This window comes from Somniosus microcephalus, chromosome 6 (assembly GCF_052327205.1).
Source record: "Somniosus microcephalus isolate GS21.2 chromosome 6, FLI_Smic_1.0, whole genome shotgun sequence".
NCBI lineage: Eukaryota > Metazoa > Chordata > Chondrichthyes > Squaliformes > Somniosidae > Somniosus > Somniosus microcephalus.
The window spans coordinates 256,717,559-256,733,316 of NC_140992.1; the positions used below are offsets into that span (position 1 = coordinate 256,717,559).

At 44.7% G+C, this 15,758-nt stretch overlaps 1 protein-coding gene across 1 annotated transcript in view; it reads right to left on the bottom strand.

Annotated features, from left to right (window-relative positions):
* LOC147116681 (uncharacterized) overlaps window positions 1-15,758 on the bottom strand; it is a 129,662-nt gene that overhangs the window by 5,198 nt on the left and 108,706 nt on the right. Inside the window, exons 29-33 of the mRNA XM_085991792.1 lie at window positions 14,995-15,090; window positions 8,934-9,091; window positions 8,719-8,854; window positions 5,919-6,010; window positions 4,371-4,507 (exon numbers count right to left, since the gene is read on the bottom strand). Coding sequence (XP_085847918.1) covers window positions 4,371-4,507; window positions 5,919-6,010; window positions 8,719-8,854; window positions 8,934-9,091; window positions 14,995-15,090 — 619 coding nt within the window. The remainder of the gene's footprint in view (window positions 1-4,370; window positions 4,508-5,918; window positions 6,011-8,718; window positions 8,855-8,933; window positions 9,092-14,994; window positions 15,091-15,758) is intronic.

Consider the following 15,758-nt stretch of genomic DNA (forward strand, 5'->3'; position numbering starts at 1 on the left):
AAGATTAACACTTAAACGGTAAAGGGAAAAAGTCATGAGCCGATTCCCTGGGAGGGGGGAAAATGGCCCATGCTCTTGACTACTCCTGCATTGGTGACGAGGCAGCCTGATCCTGTCGGATCCTGGGTGATTTCAATCGTTTATGCTCCATGCACAACTTGAGTCTTGCACATGAGTGTTGGGAAGGGAGGCCTGTAAAATTGGCAGCATGCAACCCTTAAAGGGATGCTATTGCACAGTAAAGGGATTTGGGCCTGATTGGGGGAGGGCGGACAAAATTGCCTGCAGCCCTTAGAAAGGATGAAAAAAAGTTTTCAAATATTTATCAGCTTTTCCAAAGGTGATATGGGCAGGGCTGAAGTAGTGGCAGGCAAAGGAAGCTGAAAGTGAATAAAATGGAGGCATGAAATTAGAGTCTATGGGCAAGTGGTGGAATGATGCAGCCTTCAATCCTATGCTTGGTGGCTGATTAAATTAATTTGAGGTACATGAGGCATGTGGTTTGCACTGATCACCATTCCAAGGCACCTTCCTTAGAGGACAGCAGTGTACCTCACCTTGAAGGGATAATTACTAGTCGTAGTCCTTTTAGGGCTAGCCTGGATCAGGCGTATTCCTCAGACGTTCACTTTTAACTAAAGTTTGAGGTAGCCGAATCCTAAAGACGCTTAATTGGGTCTAAAGGTCCAGACTATCTCTTCCTAAAGGAAAGAAACAACCTGAAAATGTTACTGTCCTTCAGATAGCACTTTTAATAAGGTTAGCTAGACTGTAACGTGCCGGATATTATGAGGGTCCGGGAAGCTCCCCCAGAATTCTTCAGCTCCTCACCAAAGAGTGTACAGAGTTTGAGTTCGCGAGTTTGATACAGAAATCTTATGTGAGACAATTCTAAAAATATATAGATTTATTAAAGAACCGACATGTAATTTACAGCTGACGAGTCAATCACAATATTAACAGTTCCAAAAAGAGAAAGCTTACAATTCTATTATCAGAGAACCTTACTCTCAAATCTTAACTTTGCTACAGTTTTACAGTTCTTAAAGTTCTATTCAGGATATCCACCAAAATTAAATACCTTTGATCCCCGAGGTACAAAGAGTTGGAGACTTACAGAGCAGCCTCTGAAGCCGAGAATCACTTTGCCCCTTTAAAGCGAATCTACTATCCCATTTGAGAGTTCAATATTTATACCCTTTTCCAGTGGTATTTCCTTTAAGGTTTTCTGCTGATGTAAGCTAATTATCTCTAGTCATTTTTCTGCTGACCCCTGCAATTCTTACAGTCACCTCAGCTGGTAGCATTACAGAATTATGTCTCTTCTCTAGGTGTTCTAAGTTTACCATAAAAAACGGTGTAATGGCAGATGTGTTTTACTTGATGTCATTTTTACGAAGGCAGATGTTTCTTACTTTTATGTGCTTCTTTACGAAGTGTAAATTAGAACACCTTGTACAGGGTGAACCATTGTTTCATTCCGAAAGGTTCAGACTCCCGGAGCCTTTAACCTTCTGTTTCAATAAGGTTATTGATTCAGTGTCAACAACTATCTTATCTCTATAGCCAGAATGCTTTCACAGCTTTTTCATAGTTAGGTTTCTAGACTTCCAAACCCAGTTTGTCATGTTTTAATAAGACCAGAATTCTTTCTTAGAATGGTGTATTTTTCTGAATAGGTTATATGGCTTATTCCTTCACGACCTGGCAGGAGGTAATGGCCAGACTGAATGCTGTTTACAGTAGCTGGAAACAGATGCAGGAGGAGACAGCACACTTTAAAAGATCTGCCAGAGTGCGACTAACCAACTATGTAGCAGGAAAATGGCACACGTAACAAAATGTTTACTGCTCGCCCATGCCAGGCATTTGTACAGCTGTATAGCTCTTTTATTGCATCTCGTGTGTATCCATACCTCAACTGGGCAGTCAAATTGGAACATAGGAACAGGAGTGGGCCATTAAGCCCCTCATGCCTGTTCCACCATTCAATGAGATCATGGCTGCACTGTATCTTAACTCCATTTACCCGCCTTGGTTCCATGTGATGCATAGCAAAAGCTTTGCCACACTCACAGTTTCCACGGGTTTTAAGTTGGACACATAGGAACAATCAGTGACCCTCTACTTCACGAAATACACCAATTGACATGTGTGTCATGATGTTCACTGGGAAAGGAGATAAATGTTTTGACCATGCTGACCACTACATCTGTTCTTGATCACTATGTGGCCAGCACAGTATCTGATATTGCAGCTCTGGATGGGACTGAGCCACGGACATAAAAATTGAGAGCAGTGGTGACCTTGCCAACCACTGATAGCACCATCCCGGTGTTGCAATATTGCTGCAGGTGTCCTTGTTGCAGATGTTAAAGGTCTGTCCTGCTGACCTGAATCAACCTGAATCAAGTTGTCTTGTGCAAATGGAAGGTAGGTGTGCCAAGGGCTGCAGAATAGCCTTGCTGATCTCCTTGACGTGCCTTCTTTCATTTTGTATTACCTCTACCATGAAATTGAGGTGCTTTGCAACTGAACTTAAGGGGTGAAAAAAATGGCTAACCAAAATATTTTCCCCAAAATTATTTTCATAAACATTTCTAGAAATATGGAAAAGGTGTGTCGCTAAGAACAATGCACTAAAAAGCACTGTAAACATTGCCCAAAAAACCTTCCAAAAGCTAGAAAAGATCTTCTGCACCCATGGAGCTTCCCTTGTGACCATTCCAAATCAGTGAAAAAGGGCAAAAACCAAGCACAAATCCCAAGGAATTGTGAGTGGTATTAATTTTTATTACCAAATCTGGGTGCTTAACGAAGCTCATGTGTAAAATGGGTACAAGCACTCCAGCTCATGAATTGCAGCCTTGAAGGAAATTGGCATTGATCCTCCACTCCCCCAATGCCCCACTTCTTCTGCTCCAGTTACACACCTGCTCTCTTAGGACACAGGACTGGTGAATCTATAGAACCAGAGAGGTTTACAGCGCAGAAAAAGACCATTCAGCCCATCGATCAAAACTCTTCATAATTTTAAACATCTTTATTACATCTCCTCTTAGCCTTCTTTGTTCCAGTGGAATAGTAACATAGAAACATAGAAGATAGGAGCAGGAGTAGGCCATTCGGCTCCTCGAGCCTGCTCCATCATTCAATGAGATCATGGCTGATCATCTAAATTCAGTACCCTGTCCCTGCCTTCTCACCATATCCCTTGATCCCTTTAGCCTTAAGAAATATATCCAACTCTTTCTTGAATATATTTAATGAATTGGCCTCCACTGCCTTCTGCAGCAGAGAATTCCACAGGTTCACCACTCTCTGGGTGAAGAAATTCCTCCTCATCTCAGTCCTAAATGGCTTACCCCTTATCCTTAGACTATGACCCCTAGTTCTGGACTCCCCGTCCTACCCTTTTTATAGTCCTAGCATCTCAACTATTGTTCCCCACCCTGGCACAGCATGGTAAATCTACTACTATACGCATTATATAGCTTCAAAGTTCTATCTCTAATGGAGCTCCCAAAACTGTACACGCTAAACTATCTGTGGCTCAAACAATGTTTTGTAAGAATAGATTGTTACTTTTTACTCTTGGCCTCTATTTATAAAAGACAAAATTCTTTTGATCTTTTTATGTCTTTATCTACCTGTATTTGCATTTTCAGGGAATTATGTATTTGATTTTATAGGTTACTCTTCAGTGTCTTTCCCTCGAGTGTAAACTCGCATTCCTTGTTTTTCTCATTTACCTGTAGAACTACACACTTATCCACATTAAATTGAATCTGTCACCTGTCTGCCCATTCTTATACCCTGTCTCTGTCTTCCTGAAGTCTTTGATAGTCCTCCTCACCATTTTTCCAAACCTCCTACTTTGTGCTTTCAGCTAATTTTGAGATTGTATTCCCTATATGCAAGTCCAAATCACTTCCATATACCGAGAACAGAAGCAAACCCAGCACTGACCCTGGTGAACATCACCTCGAAGCTTTCTACAATCTAAGAAACATTCATAAACTTTATTTTCCTGTTTCCAACCAACTTTCTATCCATGCTGCTACTTTTCATTCGTACCATATGCCCAAATTTGCTAACTAGCATCTTATGAGACACCTTATTAAATTCCTTCTGAAAATTCATATACACTACATCTATTGCATTCCCTTTATCTAGCCACTTCTGGAAAAAGATCTATTACATTTCTCAAATACGACTTTCCTTTACCAGACCCATGATGGCTGTCCTTGATTAACCCGTGCATTTCTAAGTGCATACCAACTTTAGCTTTGCTCTTCAGTTTGTTCCTTCACTAATGGGAAGCTTCTATATGCTTATACCCCCCAATATGTTCTGTGGTATCTGCTTACCTGTCAGTGTGAGACCTGTTGCACTGTCCCCAATGGCTCCACTCTGACTGTGGTCAATAGGAACAGGTTTGCCATTGTTCATCTCCATGAACTTTAAAAGCATTTGCTTTTCCAGCAGTCTTCTTCGACGCTGAGCTCTGTATAAAGCATTAAAGTGTTAAAAGGGCAACGGCTGTATTAGTGTGGGAGCTGCTTTGCTTTTCGGAAAGATAGATACGGTGTATAAATCCTTTAACTTCATAAAATGTAAATGATGTGGGGAAATTACGTTTAAAATGCACTTGAATTTGTGCTGGTTGGGTTACAGTTCGAGTTGCCGCTATAATTCATTTGCGTAATCACAAACGTAAAATCTTCCATGAACCAATTTGAAGAGCCTTCCCGAACCGGCGAATCTTGCAATTTCAACTTGAGGGCATGGCCGGTTTTGCAGGTGGGGCCTGATCCTGGTGAATTGAATCTTGAAACAGCATAAAACGCGGACGCAAGTGGTTTTTGGCCGTAACTCATGTTTAAAATTCCCCAATGGTTCGGCCGATTCCACTCGGATTACTAGCGGAAACAAGCAGAAACTCGACCCCATTATTTTAAAAAAATACTCGCCTCGAATTTCTGCATGGTTTCCCCCAACCCCTGCCCGTAATATCGACGGAAAATTGGTGGAAAGTCTGAGAAAACGGCAGAAACGGTGGTTCCTGCCATTTCTCCGGGGTTTCCTCCGAAGTTATGGTGAAGAAATTCCACCCGACTGAATCTATTCATAAATTTCAATTTTGTTAACTAACACAAAGAGGTACATTATTAATGACTTTTATTAATAAATTCAATTAACTCTTAGTAGGATTTGTTTTATGAACATGCGAATAACGACAGACAGGAAAAGACCCAGTGGTCCATCCAGCCTGTCCCATACTCTGCGATGCCTTGTGCATCACAGTAGATACACTCCCCACCCCACCTGAAAGCCATGTAATAAGAACATAAGAAGTAAGAACAGGAGAAGGCCATACGGCCCCTCGAGCCTGCGCCGCCATTCAATAAGATCATGGCTGATCATCGACGTCAACTCCACTTTCCCGCCCGATCTCCATATCCCTTGATTCGCCTAGAGTCCAAAAATTCTATCTATCTCAGCCTTGAATATATTCAAAGACTCAGCATTCACAGCCCTCTGGGGCAGAGAATTCCAAAGATTCACAACCCTCTGAGTGAAGAAATTCCTCCTCATCTCAGTCTTAAATGGCCTACCCCTTATCCTGAGACTATGCCCCCTAGTTCTAGACACTCCAGCCAGGAAAAACAACCTCTCAGCATCTACCCTGTCAATCCCCTTCAGAATCTTGTATGTTTCTATTCTTCCTACCAATTTCCCGAGAGAGGCAAAAAAAACAGGTAAGACTGGATTTTTTTCAGATTAGTTAACAGAGGTTAAAGTCCTGTCACAGGAAGTGTCTAAATACTGTACCACTTTACCAGCGAAGTGTCCCAACACAATTAATTTCAGCTAATTTCTAAACTATACGTCACTGGGTACCATGTGCCCCATACCTGGAGATCAAGGCTGGTGATCTGTGCAGAAGCAGTTTTCCAATTTCTGAGTGGGTCAGGAAGAAAATCAAGTCGTCATCAGGCAGAAATCCCTGAAATATTAAGGGTTGGTGAGTGCATTCTATATGTAATAACCAACTGCTTGCCTTCACAAACTAAAAGTACTTACTGGTGAAAACTATTGCTGAAGCCATGGATCAACCCTTTACATAGGGAGACTTCAATAATGTCACTGAAAATAATCAGCTCCTTAAATTGCTGGCCCAGTCTGGCTGGGACAGTAGATAAGAGAGCAGCAGCCTCAGACTACACTGCTCCTGACGAGGCCCAGGAGCACTGGGATCTCCTCTCGTAGGCTGGCGGCACAGCTAGTGCACGCCTGTCATGTGGCAGGGCCTAGCCCTAGCGGAAGTCGGGTATGTGCTGCTATCACGGTGGCATAGTGGTTAGCACTGTTGCCTCACAGCACCAGAGACCTGGGTTCGAATCCGGCCTCGGGTGACTGTGTGGAGTTTGCACATTCTCCCCGTGTTTGCGTGGGTTTCCTCCGGGTGCTCCGGTTTCCTCCCACAGTCCAAAGATGTGCGGGTTAGGTTGATTGGCTATGATAAATTGACCCTTAGTGTTAGGGGGATTAAATACGTGGGATTACGGGGATAGGGTGGGATGTGTGTTGGTGTAGGGGTTACGGGGATCGGGTGGGATATGTGTCGGTGCAGGCTCGATGGGCCGAAATGGCCTCTATCTGCACTGTGGGGTTTCTGTGATTCTGTGATCATGAGTCCGGCTGCACAGGGCAATCTTGGTCTCCTAGGATTTGCACTTATCTTTCCAGATCAAATAAATGGAGGCATGGTGGATCATCTCAACGCAAAGGCCTCATGTCTGCTGCCAGGGAGGTGGGCATTTACCCACCTGATTCTGATGTAGCTGGTCACTGACGTAATAAAACTCACTACGCACTTGGTTTGAGTATAAAGCAAGGCTTTAATCAACTTGTTTCATAACATAGAGGTCTAGTTGTACTTCACTAGTTCCTTGTCTTACAAAATGTCCCTGGAAAGCTGGGGCCAACGCCCAAGTATTTATACTCCTTGGATGGCGCCACCAGCTGGCCGTCCAGCATTATTTCATGAGTAGTTTCTTGATGAATGATTAGATTTATAACAGTCACATTTACCTGCCTGAGCCTGTGTACATGGTCACAGCTGAGTTGCATACCGATACAGTAGTAGTAGCGCTTGTGGTTTCTGAATAAGCAATTATTGTGTGCAGGAACATGTAGAGCTGCACGAGTGCAGTCAATGGACTTTGGGAAATCGTGCCATTTGGAAAAAAAACCTGAGGCCCTTCCCTGCTGTTGCCAGTTCTCCGTGGGGAAAGTGATGAAGTTACTAGCTCAGGCAAACAACGAGTCGGTCACCTGCTTGTTGCGTCTGCGCAATGTAGAATCACTATTATTTCTGATGTCCCCTGTTGCAGATTAGAATGAGCCTGAGGTGAAAAAGCTCAGGCTGAAGTGACTTTGGCAGTCATTAATGGTGCTGAGCCTGTCCTAGAGTTTAAGTTTAGGTAAGCTTGCAACACATGACCATTCTGTTTTCGCTTCCCTGCTGAACCAATGGGGGGAATCTTAATCTTAACTCGCCCTTCGGGAAGCTGATGGGATGGGGTGCAATGCTGGCTTTACATCCCACTGAAGTCAATGAAGAGCAATATTGGGTGGGGTGTTAAACCGGCGTTCCGCCCTGTCCCATGGTTTTCCTGCCCAGTGAGTTATGTTAAAATTACCTCCAATGCCTCAGCATACATTGGTTTTTTAGACAAGCCCAAGTAAACCCACCATTGCCTGTATATGTGATTGGGCAGGTAATGGCCGGTAGGCACAAGCCTCCTATGTCCTGCAGAATTGCCATTCTTCCTCCTCTTTGTCCAAATATCACAAAGAGGGATTCGTATAGGAATATCCAATACGAATTATCGGATATCCCAAGGAGTGAGCTGATTTCAAAAATGGGCACACCGAAAGCTCTCCCACAACCTTATTCACCCACTCAGATGACCACCAAAAAAAAATCAACAAAATTTAAAACAACAAATATAAATTGCACCCGAAGGTTGCTGCTTCCCCTTTAAATACCATTTTATCGGAGGGTGCAGCCTAGAAACTCGAGATTCCACATTTATGTGGGAAAAATTAAGAAACTGTGCACTTCTGCCATGAAAGCCGAAAATGAAGTCAGCAACTAAATGACATCACTTCCTTCACATTGTAATATTATAATGAGACTCCTACCTATTTCTGGAGAAGCTTCCAGTACATGATAGTACTCCAACTGGAAATAAGAATCACGCGCAAATGGGTGGAGATCTGCTGGTCACTGACCTCTGCCCATTTTTGAGGTCCATTAAGCTCCGTATGTGTTTATTTCTGGGACGTAACGGAGGGAAAAAAAGTGAGGCCTATGTGTCCTGCCCAAGTGATTTGTACAGAATTGCAGGGGATCTGACAAGGAGGTGCAAAAACCTTCAAAGTAGGAGACAAAATTCAAGTTTTAGTCATCCCAATCAATTTCAAACATACTAGATATTTCGTAGATGTCAAAGAGGAATAGAATTTACTAAGTGGGCAACCCAAGTGAGCAAATTGTTTTGCTGCCAACCATTAACCCATGGAAATGAGACTGTATGCAACTGCTATGAATATGCTCCTGTGAGTAGGCAATAACGTCATTCACTGTATTGAACTCTACAGTGCAGTGTAGTGAAGTATTAGTATGAACTAAACATTAGTACATACCTCCTGTACCATTAAGTTTGCCAGTTTCCAATAGGCTCTTTTAAATACATCAGTCATCTTGATTCCCATAGATTTTCCTAATTCTCTGGTGGCAACCGCTTTTCTTGCCTTTGGTAATGCAAAGTGCAGGATAAACCTACAACAGAAAGTGAGCTCTGTCACCATATTCCAGCCCTGCTATATTCTAGTGAAGTGTGTGTTGTAGTTTTACGTACTTTTGGATCTCCGAGAGTGGTGACTTTATGGAAGCAATGGCTTCCTCTGAAGACTTTTCTACCTTTTTGGCAAAAGGCTTGTTGTTCCGTAAAGCTGCCTGGATGGCTGGAATGATTTTAGTTGGTTCACTTGCCCATGACCTCTCATGCAATTCAGCCTACAAGAGAATAAAAAATAAATAAAAAGGTATCTGGGAATGTGACCCGGAGATTTGCATCTGATAGCACAACTAGGGCCAGAGAGTGAAGCTTCGAAGCAGTTCAGGTGTCTCCTAACCACTTCTTGGTTTGTCTTGACTTCTCTCCAACTCCTGGTGGTGTTCTGCATCATGACCATTGGTTCTTCACCAATGTTCCCTCTAATTTTATTTTGTGTGTGGTCCCTTGCAGCCGCGCATGCGCAATATCTTTCAGCAACAACAGTTTGTGAGCGACCTCCCGATTGATGCGTGGCCGCGCACCCGCGCACCTTAGGGGGAACATTGCTCCTCACCTAGATTTCTGAATGAAAAAACATGAAGCTGGGGGGCTCACGGAAGAACTTTAGAATTTTTAGGGACATTTTAAGACAGTAAGTCCATCGCTTTCTGATAGAGCAAGTGCACCTGCCTTCTCAGTATAGGGGTAATTCCTTGATCCCATGCTCCCAGTGGGGACACCATGCCTAACGTAAATGTGGATCAGAGATAAGGTCACAACATTGTCAAACCCATTCTCTGATACATGCTCCTTCTTTGTGTGGTCTTCCAATGGGAATACAATTACCTATATTTCTCCATCTTTTCTCATTTGCATTCATGCAGCACCTTTCATATCCTCAGGACGACCCAAAGCACTTCATAGAATTTCATAAAATTACATAGAATATACAGCACAGAAACAGGGCATTTGGCCCAACCAGTCCATGTCCAGTCCAAACCATTTATGCTCCGCTTGAGCCTCCTCCCATCCTTCCTCATCTAACTCTATCGGCATAACTCTCTATTCCCTTTTCCCTCCTATGCTTATCCAGCTTCCCCTTAAATGCAGCTATACTATTTGCCTCAACCACTCCCTGTGGTAGCGAGTTCCACATTCTCACCACTCTCTGGGTAAAGAAGTTTCTTCTGAATTTCCTATTTGATTTCTTGGTGACTATCTTATATCGATGGCCTTCAGTTGTGCTCTACCCTACAAGTGGAAACACACTCTCTACGTCTACTCTAACGTAACCTTTCATAATTTTAAAGACCTCTTTTAGGTCATCCCTCAGCCTTCTCTTTTCAAGAGAAAAGAGACCCAGCCTGTACATCCTTTCCTATAGATAATAACCTTGCAGTTCTGGTATCATCCTTGTAAATCTTTTTTGCACCCTGTCCAGTGCCTCTAAATCCTTTTTAATAATATGGCAACCAGAACTGCACACAGTACTCCAAGTGTGGTCTAACCAAGGTTCAATACAAGTTTAACATAACTTCTCTACTTCATAGTCAATGAAGTATTTTCAAAGTGTCGTCACTGTAGGAATGTTGGCAAATTTTGAACAATTATACTGTCTGCTGCAATCGTCTTTTCTGGCTGAAAATGTTCTGCCTAACTTCTCTTCATATTTCTGAATTCCTGGCTTTTATCTTATGCCCCTGGTACATAAAGCATTTGAGTATATTTCCAGAAAATGTTGTAAACATGTTTCCTTAGTAAAATTGTTAATTTATAGTCACTTCTCCTTCTTCTTAGGCAATCCCTCGGAACCGAGGATGACTTGCTTCCATATTAAAAATGAGTTCGCAGGTGACTGATGAGTTCAATGCGGGACCTACAGTCTCTGTCACAGGTGGGGCAGACGATGGTTGAAGGGGCGGGTGGGTGGGGTGCTTAGGTTGACGTGCGCTCCTTGCGCTGCCTGCGCTTGACTTCCGCTTGCTCCCGGCAAAGAGACTCGAGGTGTTCGGTGCCTTCTCGGATGCTTCTCCTCCACTTTGTGCGGTCTTGGGCCAGGGATTCCCAGGTATCAGTGGGGATGTTGCACTTTTTCAAGGAGGCTTTGAGGGTGTCCTTGAAGCGTTTCCTCTGCCCACCTGGGGCTCTCTTGCCGTGCCGGAGCTCCGAGTAGAGTGCTTGTTTTGGGAGTCTCGTATCGGGCATGCGGACGATGTGACCCGTCCATCAGAGCTGATCGAGCATGGTCAAAGCTTCGATGCTGAGAATGTTGGCCTGAGCAAGAACACTGGCGTTGGTGCGCCTAGCCTGACAATGAATTTGCAGGATCTTGCGGAGGCAGCATTGGTGGTACCTCTCCAGTGCTTTGAGGTGCCTGCTGTACATGGTCCATATCTCTGAGGCATACAGCAGGGCAGGTATCACTGCTGCTCTGTAGACCATGAGCTTAATGCCGTGTTTGAGATCCTGGTCTTCAAACACTCTCTTCCTCAGGCAACTGAAGGCTGCACTGGCACACTGAAGGCGTTGTTGGACTTAGTCATTGATGTCTGCCCTTGTTGACAGTAGGCTCCCGAGGTATGGAAAGTGGTCCATGTTGTCCAAGGCCTTGGCGTGGATTTTTATAATCGGGCGGCAGTACTGTGTGGCAGGGGGCAGGTTGGTAGAGGACCTTTGTCTTACGGATGTTTAGTGTAAGGCCCATGCTCTTGTACGCTTCCATGAAGGTGTTGACGATGGTTTGGAGTTCGACCTCCGAGTGAGCGCAGACGCAAGCATCGTCTGCATACTGTAATTCGACGACAGAGGATGTGACGACCTTGGATCTGGACTGGAGGCGACAGAGGTTGAACAGTTTCCCGTTTGTTCTATAAATTAGCTCCACTCCAGTGGGGAGCTTACTGAGGATGAGATGGAGCATTGCAGCAAGGAAGATCGAGAAGAATGTTGGTGCGATGACACAGCCTTGCTTGATCCTGGTTCGTATGTGAATTGGGTCTGTGGTGGAACCGTTGGTCAGGATCACGGCTTGCATGTTGTCGTGAAGCAGGTGGAGGATGGTGACAAAATTTTGAGGGTAGCCGAATTTGAGGAGGACACTCCATAATCCCTCACGGTTGACAGTGTCAAAAGCCTTTGTGAGATCAAAGAAGGCCATGTACAGTGGTTGGTGCTGTTCCCTGCATTTCTCTTGTAATTGACGTGCAGTGAAGATCATGTCCATTGTGCCCCTTAGTGGGCAGAATACGCATTGCAACTCTGGGAGGAGCTCTTCGGCCACTGGGAGAAGGCGATTGAGGAGGATTCTTGCGATGACTATCCCTGTGGCAGACATCAGGGAAACTCCTCTGTAATTACCGCAATCGGACTTGTCACCTTTCTTGAAGATGGTCACAATTACGGCATCTCAGATCCCCTGGAATGCTCTCCTCCTTCCAGATAAGAGAAATGAGTTCATGAATTCGCACCAGTAGTGCTTTTCCACTATGCTTTAGTGTCTCGGTGGGGATTCCATCTGCTCCTGAGGCCTTGTTGTTCTTCAGTTGTCAGATGGCCTTTTCAACCTCATGCCGGGCTGGGGTTGTGCTGAGGTGGCGGGTAGCATGCTGCGGGATGGAGTTGAGGACACTCGCGTCGAAGACAGAGTCTCGGTTAAGGAGATCTTCGAAGTGCTCCTTCCAGCGGGCACTGACTGCCTCTCTGTCCTTGATGAGTACCTCTCTGTTCTTGACCCGCAGTGGGGTAGGACCTTGGGTGTTTGGGCCGTAGATGGTCTTGACTGCGCTAAAGAATCCACGCACGTCGTGGTTGTCAGCTAACTGTGGATCTCCTGCGCTTTCTCCACCCACCATCTGTTCTTTAGGTCACGAGTTTGTTGTTGGACCTCGGCCTTCAGGCGTCTGTGGAGCTGCTTTCTTGCTCTCGAGTTCTGTCGCTGTTTCCCGATCAGGAATGCCTTACGCTTGTGGCTTATCAGCTCCTGGATCTCCTGGTCATTCTCGTCGAACCAGTCTTGGTGTTTCCTGGTCGAGTGACCGAGCGTCTCTTCACAGGTGCTGATTATGGAGGCCTTGAGTGCAGACCAGGCGCTGTGGGTACTCTGTGTCTCTGAATCACTGGGAGTTGTCAGGCTGTTTGTGAGACGCAGGCTGAATAGGGCCTTCTTAGCGGGGTCTTTGAGTGCTCCAGAGTTGATTTTTCTGCGGCATTGTTACGTTGCCGCTGCTGTTTTGGGGCTACATTGATGGAGATGACAGAGCAGATTAGGCGGTGGTCGGTCCAGCAGTCGTCAGCTCCTGTCATGGCGCGGGTGATGCGGACGTCCTTGTGGTCCCTCGCTCAGATGATGACGTAGTCCAGCAGATGCCAGTGCTTGGAGCGAGAGTGCTGCCATGAAGCCTTGTACTTGTCTCTCTGATGGAACAAGGCGTTGGTTATGACAAGGCTATGTTCTAAGCAGTTCGACAGGAGGGTACCGTCGGAGTTGGCTTTCCCTACCCCCTCTCTGCTGATCACACCTCCCCACAGGTCTGTGTCCTTTCCAACTCTGGCATTAAAGTCACCAAGGAGGATCAGCTTGTCGCCCGTTGGGACTCGCGACAGGGATTGTTCGAGGCTGGAGTAGAATTCCTCTTTGGTCTCATCTGTGGCTTCTAGTGTTGAGGTATACGCACTGATGACTGTAGCGCACTGGTTCCGGGCTAGGGTGAGCCGAAGAGTCATGAGGCGCTCGTTTATACCGCTAGGAGAGTATCTGAAACACCCAACTAGTTCATTTTTTATGGCGAAGCCAACCCCATGGAGGCGGCGTTCTTCAGGTTTGACTTTCCAGAAGAAGGTGTGCCCACTGCCTTGCTCCTTGAGCTGGCCTTCCCCTGCTCGCCGGGTCTCACTTAGGGCGGCGATGTCAATGTCGAAATGTCTGAGCTCCCGGGCAACGATAGCAGTACGGCGTTCTGGTCTGTCGCTGTTGGGGTTGTCCATGAGGATCCTGACGTTCCAGGTCCCGAACTTCATTTTAAAGGGTGGAAGATGCATGAGTCCAATGCATAAATATCTACAGCTTATTAATTAATGTTCCTAGTTATAAGTGAATATTAAAGATAAATATTCATCTACAAATTTAGATGTTATGCAGATGTTATACCATAGGTAACCGCCTTTCCTATTACCTAGAAATTACTGTTGGTGATACTAGCAGATGAATGTTTAATGTGTTCACATGACTTTCCTCTGCCCACTACTGTAGCACAGGTGTTAACCCTTTGTTAACATAGAGATATGCACGTCTGGTGGGTGTGGGTGGTCCCCCATATCATATGGGTTGCGGGTGCCCATAAAACCCTACCGTCATATAGGACTAACCACCCTATCAGCTGGTAGAAAGATGGTTCCAGCCATGGAAGGAGCGTTCACATTGCGTCCTGTCAGACTGTTAATCAGCCTATAAATCCATCCACTACTTCACATTATTCTCCAAGGGATGAGTGTGGCGATACAAAAACAAGAATCTGATGGACTCGGATTTAAGTTCAGCCAAGTGAGGCAAGATCAAACATTTTTCTCACTGACAGCTAGAAAGTCCCAAATGTCATAGTTTGAGTGGCTTCAACCCAGTTTGTACTGAAAACAATTCACACAGTGAATTTGGGACTAAGTGCCCATTTCACACAGCAAAAACCACAGTATGGTTTTGAGTGTGTGAAATTGAAATATCACACTAGTGCATTGGCTTAGTTTTCTGGGGCTCGCACAGTGTTGGGGCAGTGTTGAGGAAGTTTTATTCTTCATCAACTGGTGCTATAACTCATCTGGGATGACTTGATTCTGAGACGGGGTGCAAAAAAAAATAGATTTTCACCACTTACCTTGCAGAAAAATATTTTTATTGTCTTTAATTCTGTAACAATGATAGTGACCAACTGAGAAAGGTACCGGTTAGTGATAGTTTATGTAACCTGGCAACCATTTTGTTTTTTGCATAATTAAGTAGTCAAAGATGATTCGAAAGTATTAATATTAGACACAAGAGCATAGAAATATAAAATTAGGCACAGGACACGAAAATAAAATGCAACTGTTCTAGTCATGTATTTGAATCTCAAAACATTTGCATGAACTCTATATTTAACAACAAACTTACATCTCTGAGACATCGATAGCCATGCTTTTGCAGGAAGTTTTGAAACTTCTGACTAATTACTCCATTTTGCTGAGACAAAAGCCAGGATACTGCAGTCTGGTTAAGAAAAAGGTTAAAATGTTTCACTCATACTGCATTCAAAAATAATATTGAACTTCAATTGTGTATCAATTAACAAATGGGTGTGCAGTACTATATAGTAATAGTATCTCCAACAACACTCAAGAAGCTCGACACCATCCAGGACAAAGCAGCCCACTTGATTGGCATCCCATCCACCACCTTAAACATTCACTCCCTCCACCACCGGCGTGCCATGGCTGCAGTGTGTACCATCTACAAGATGCACTGCAGCAGCTCGCCAAGGCTTCTTCGGCAGCACCTCCCTAACCCGCGACCTCTACCACCTAGAAGGACAAGGGCAGCAGGCACATGGGAACACCACCGCCTCCAAGTTCCCCTCCAAGTCACAGACCATCCTGACTTATATTGCGATTCCTTCATTGTTGCTGGGTCAAAATCCCAGAACTCCCTACCTAACAGCACTGTGGGCGTAACTTCATCACACGAGCTGCAGCGATTCAAGAAGGCAGCTCACCACCACCTTCTCGAGTGCAATTTGGGATGGGCAATAAATGCTGGCCTTGAATAAAAAACAATACATTTCTGAAAAGTAAGCTGGAAGGTGTGTCCATCAGTCTCAGTACCTTCTTCCAGCTTTTTCTAGAGAGGCTCATCCTCCCAAAAAGCAGCTAGGTTTTCTG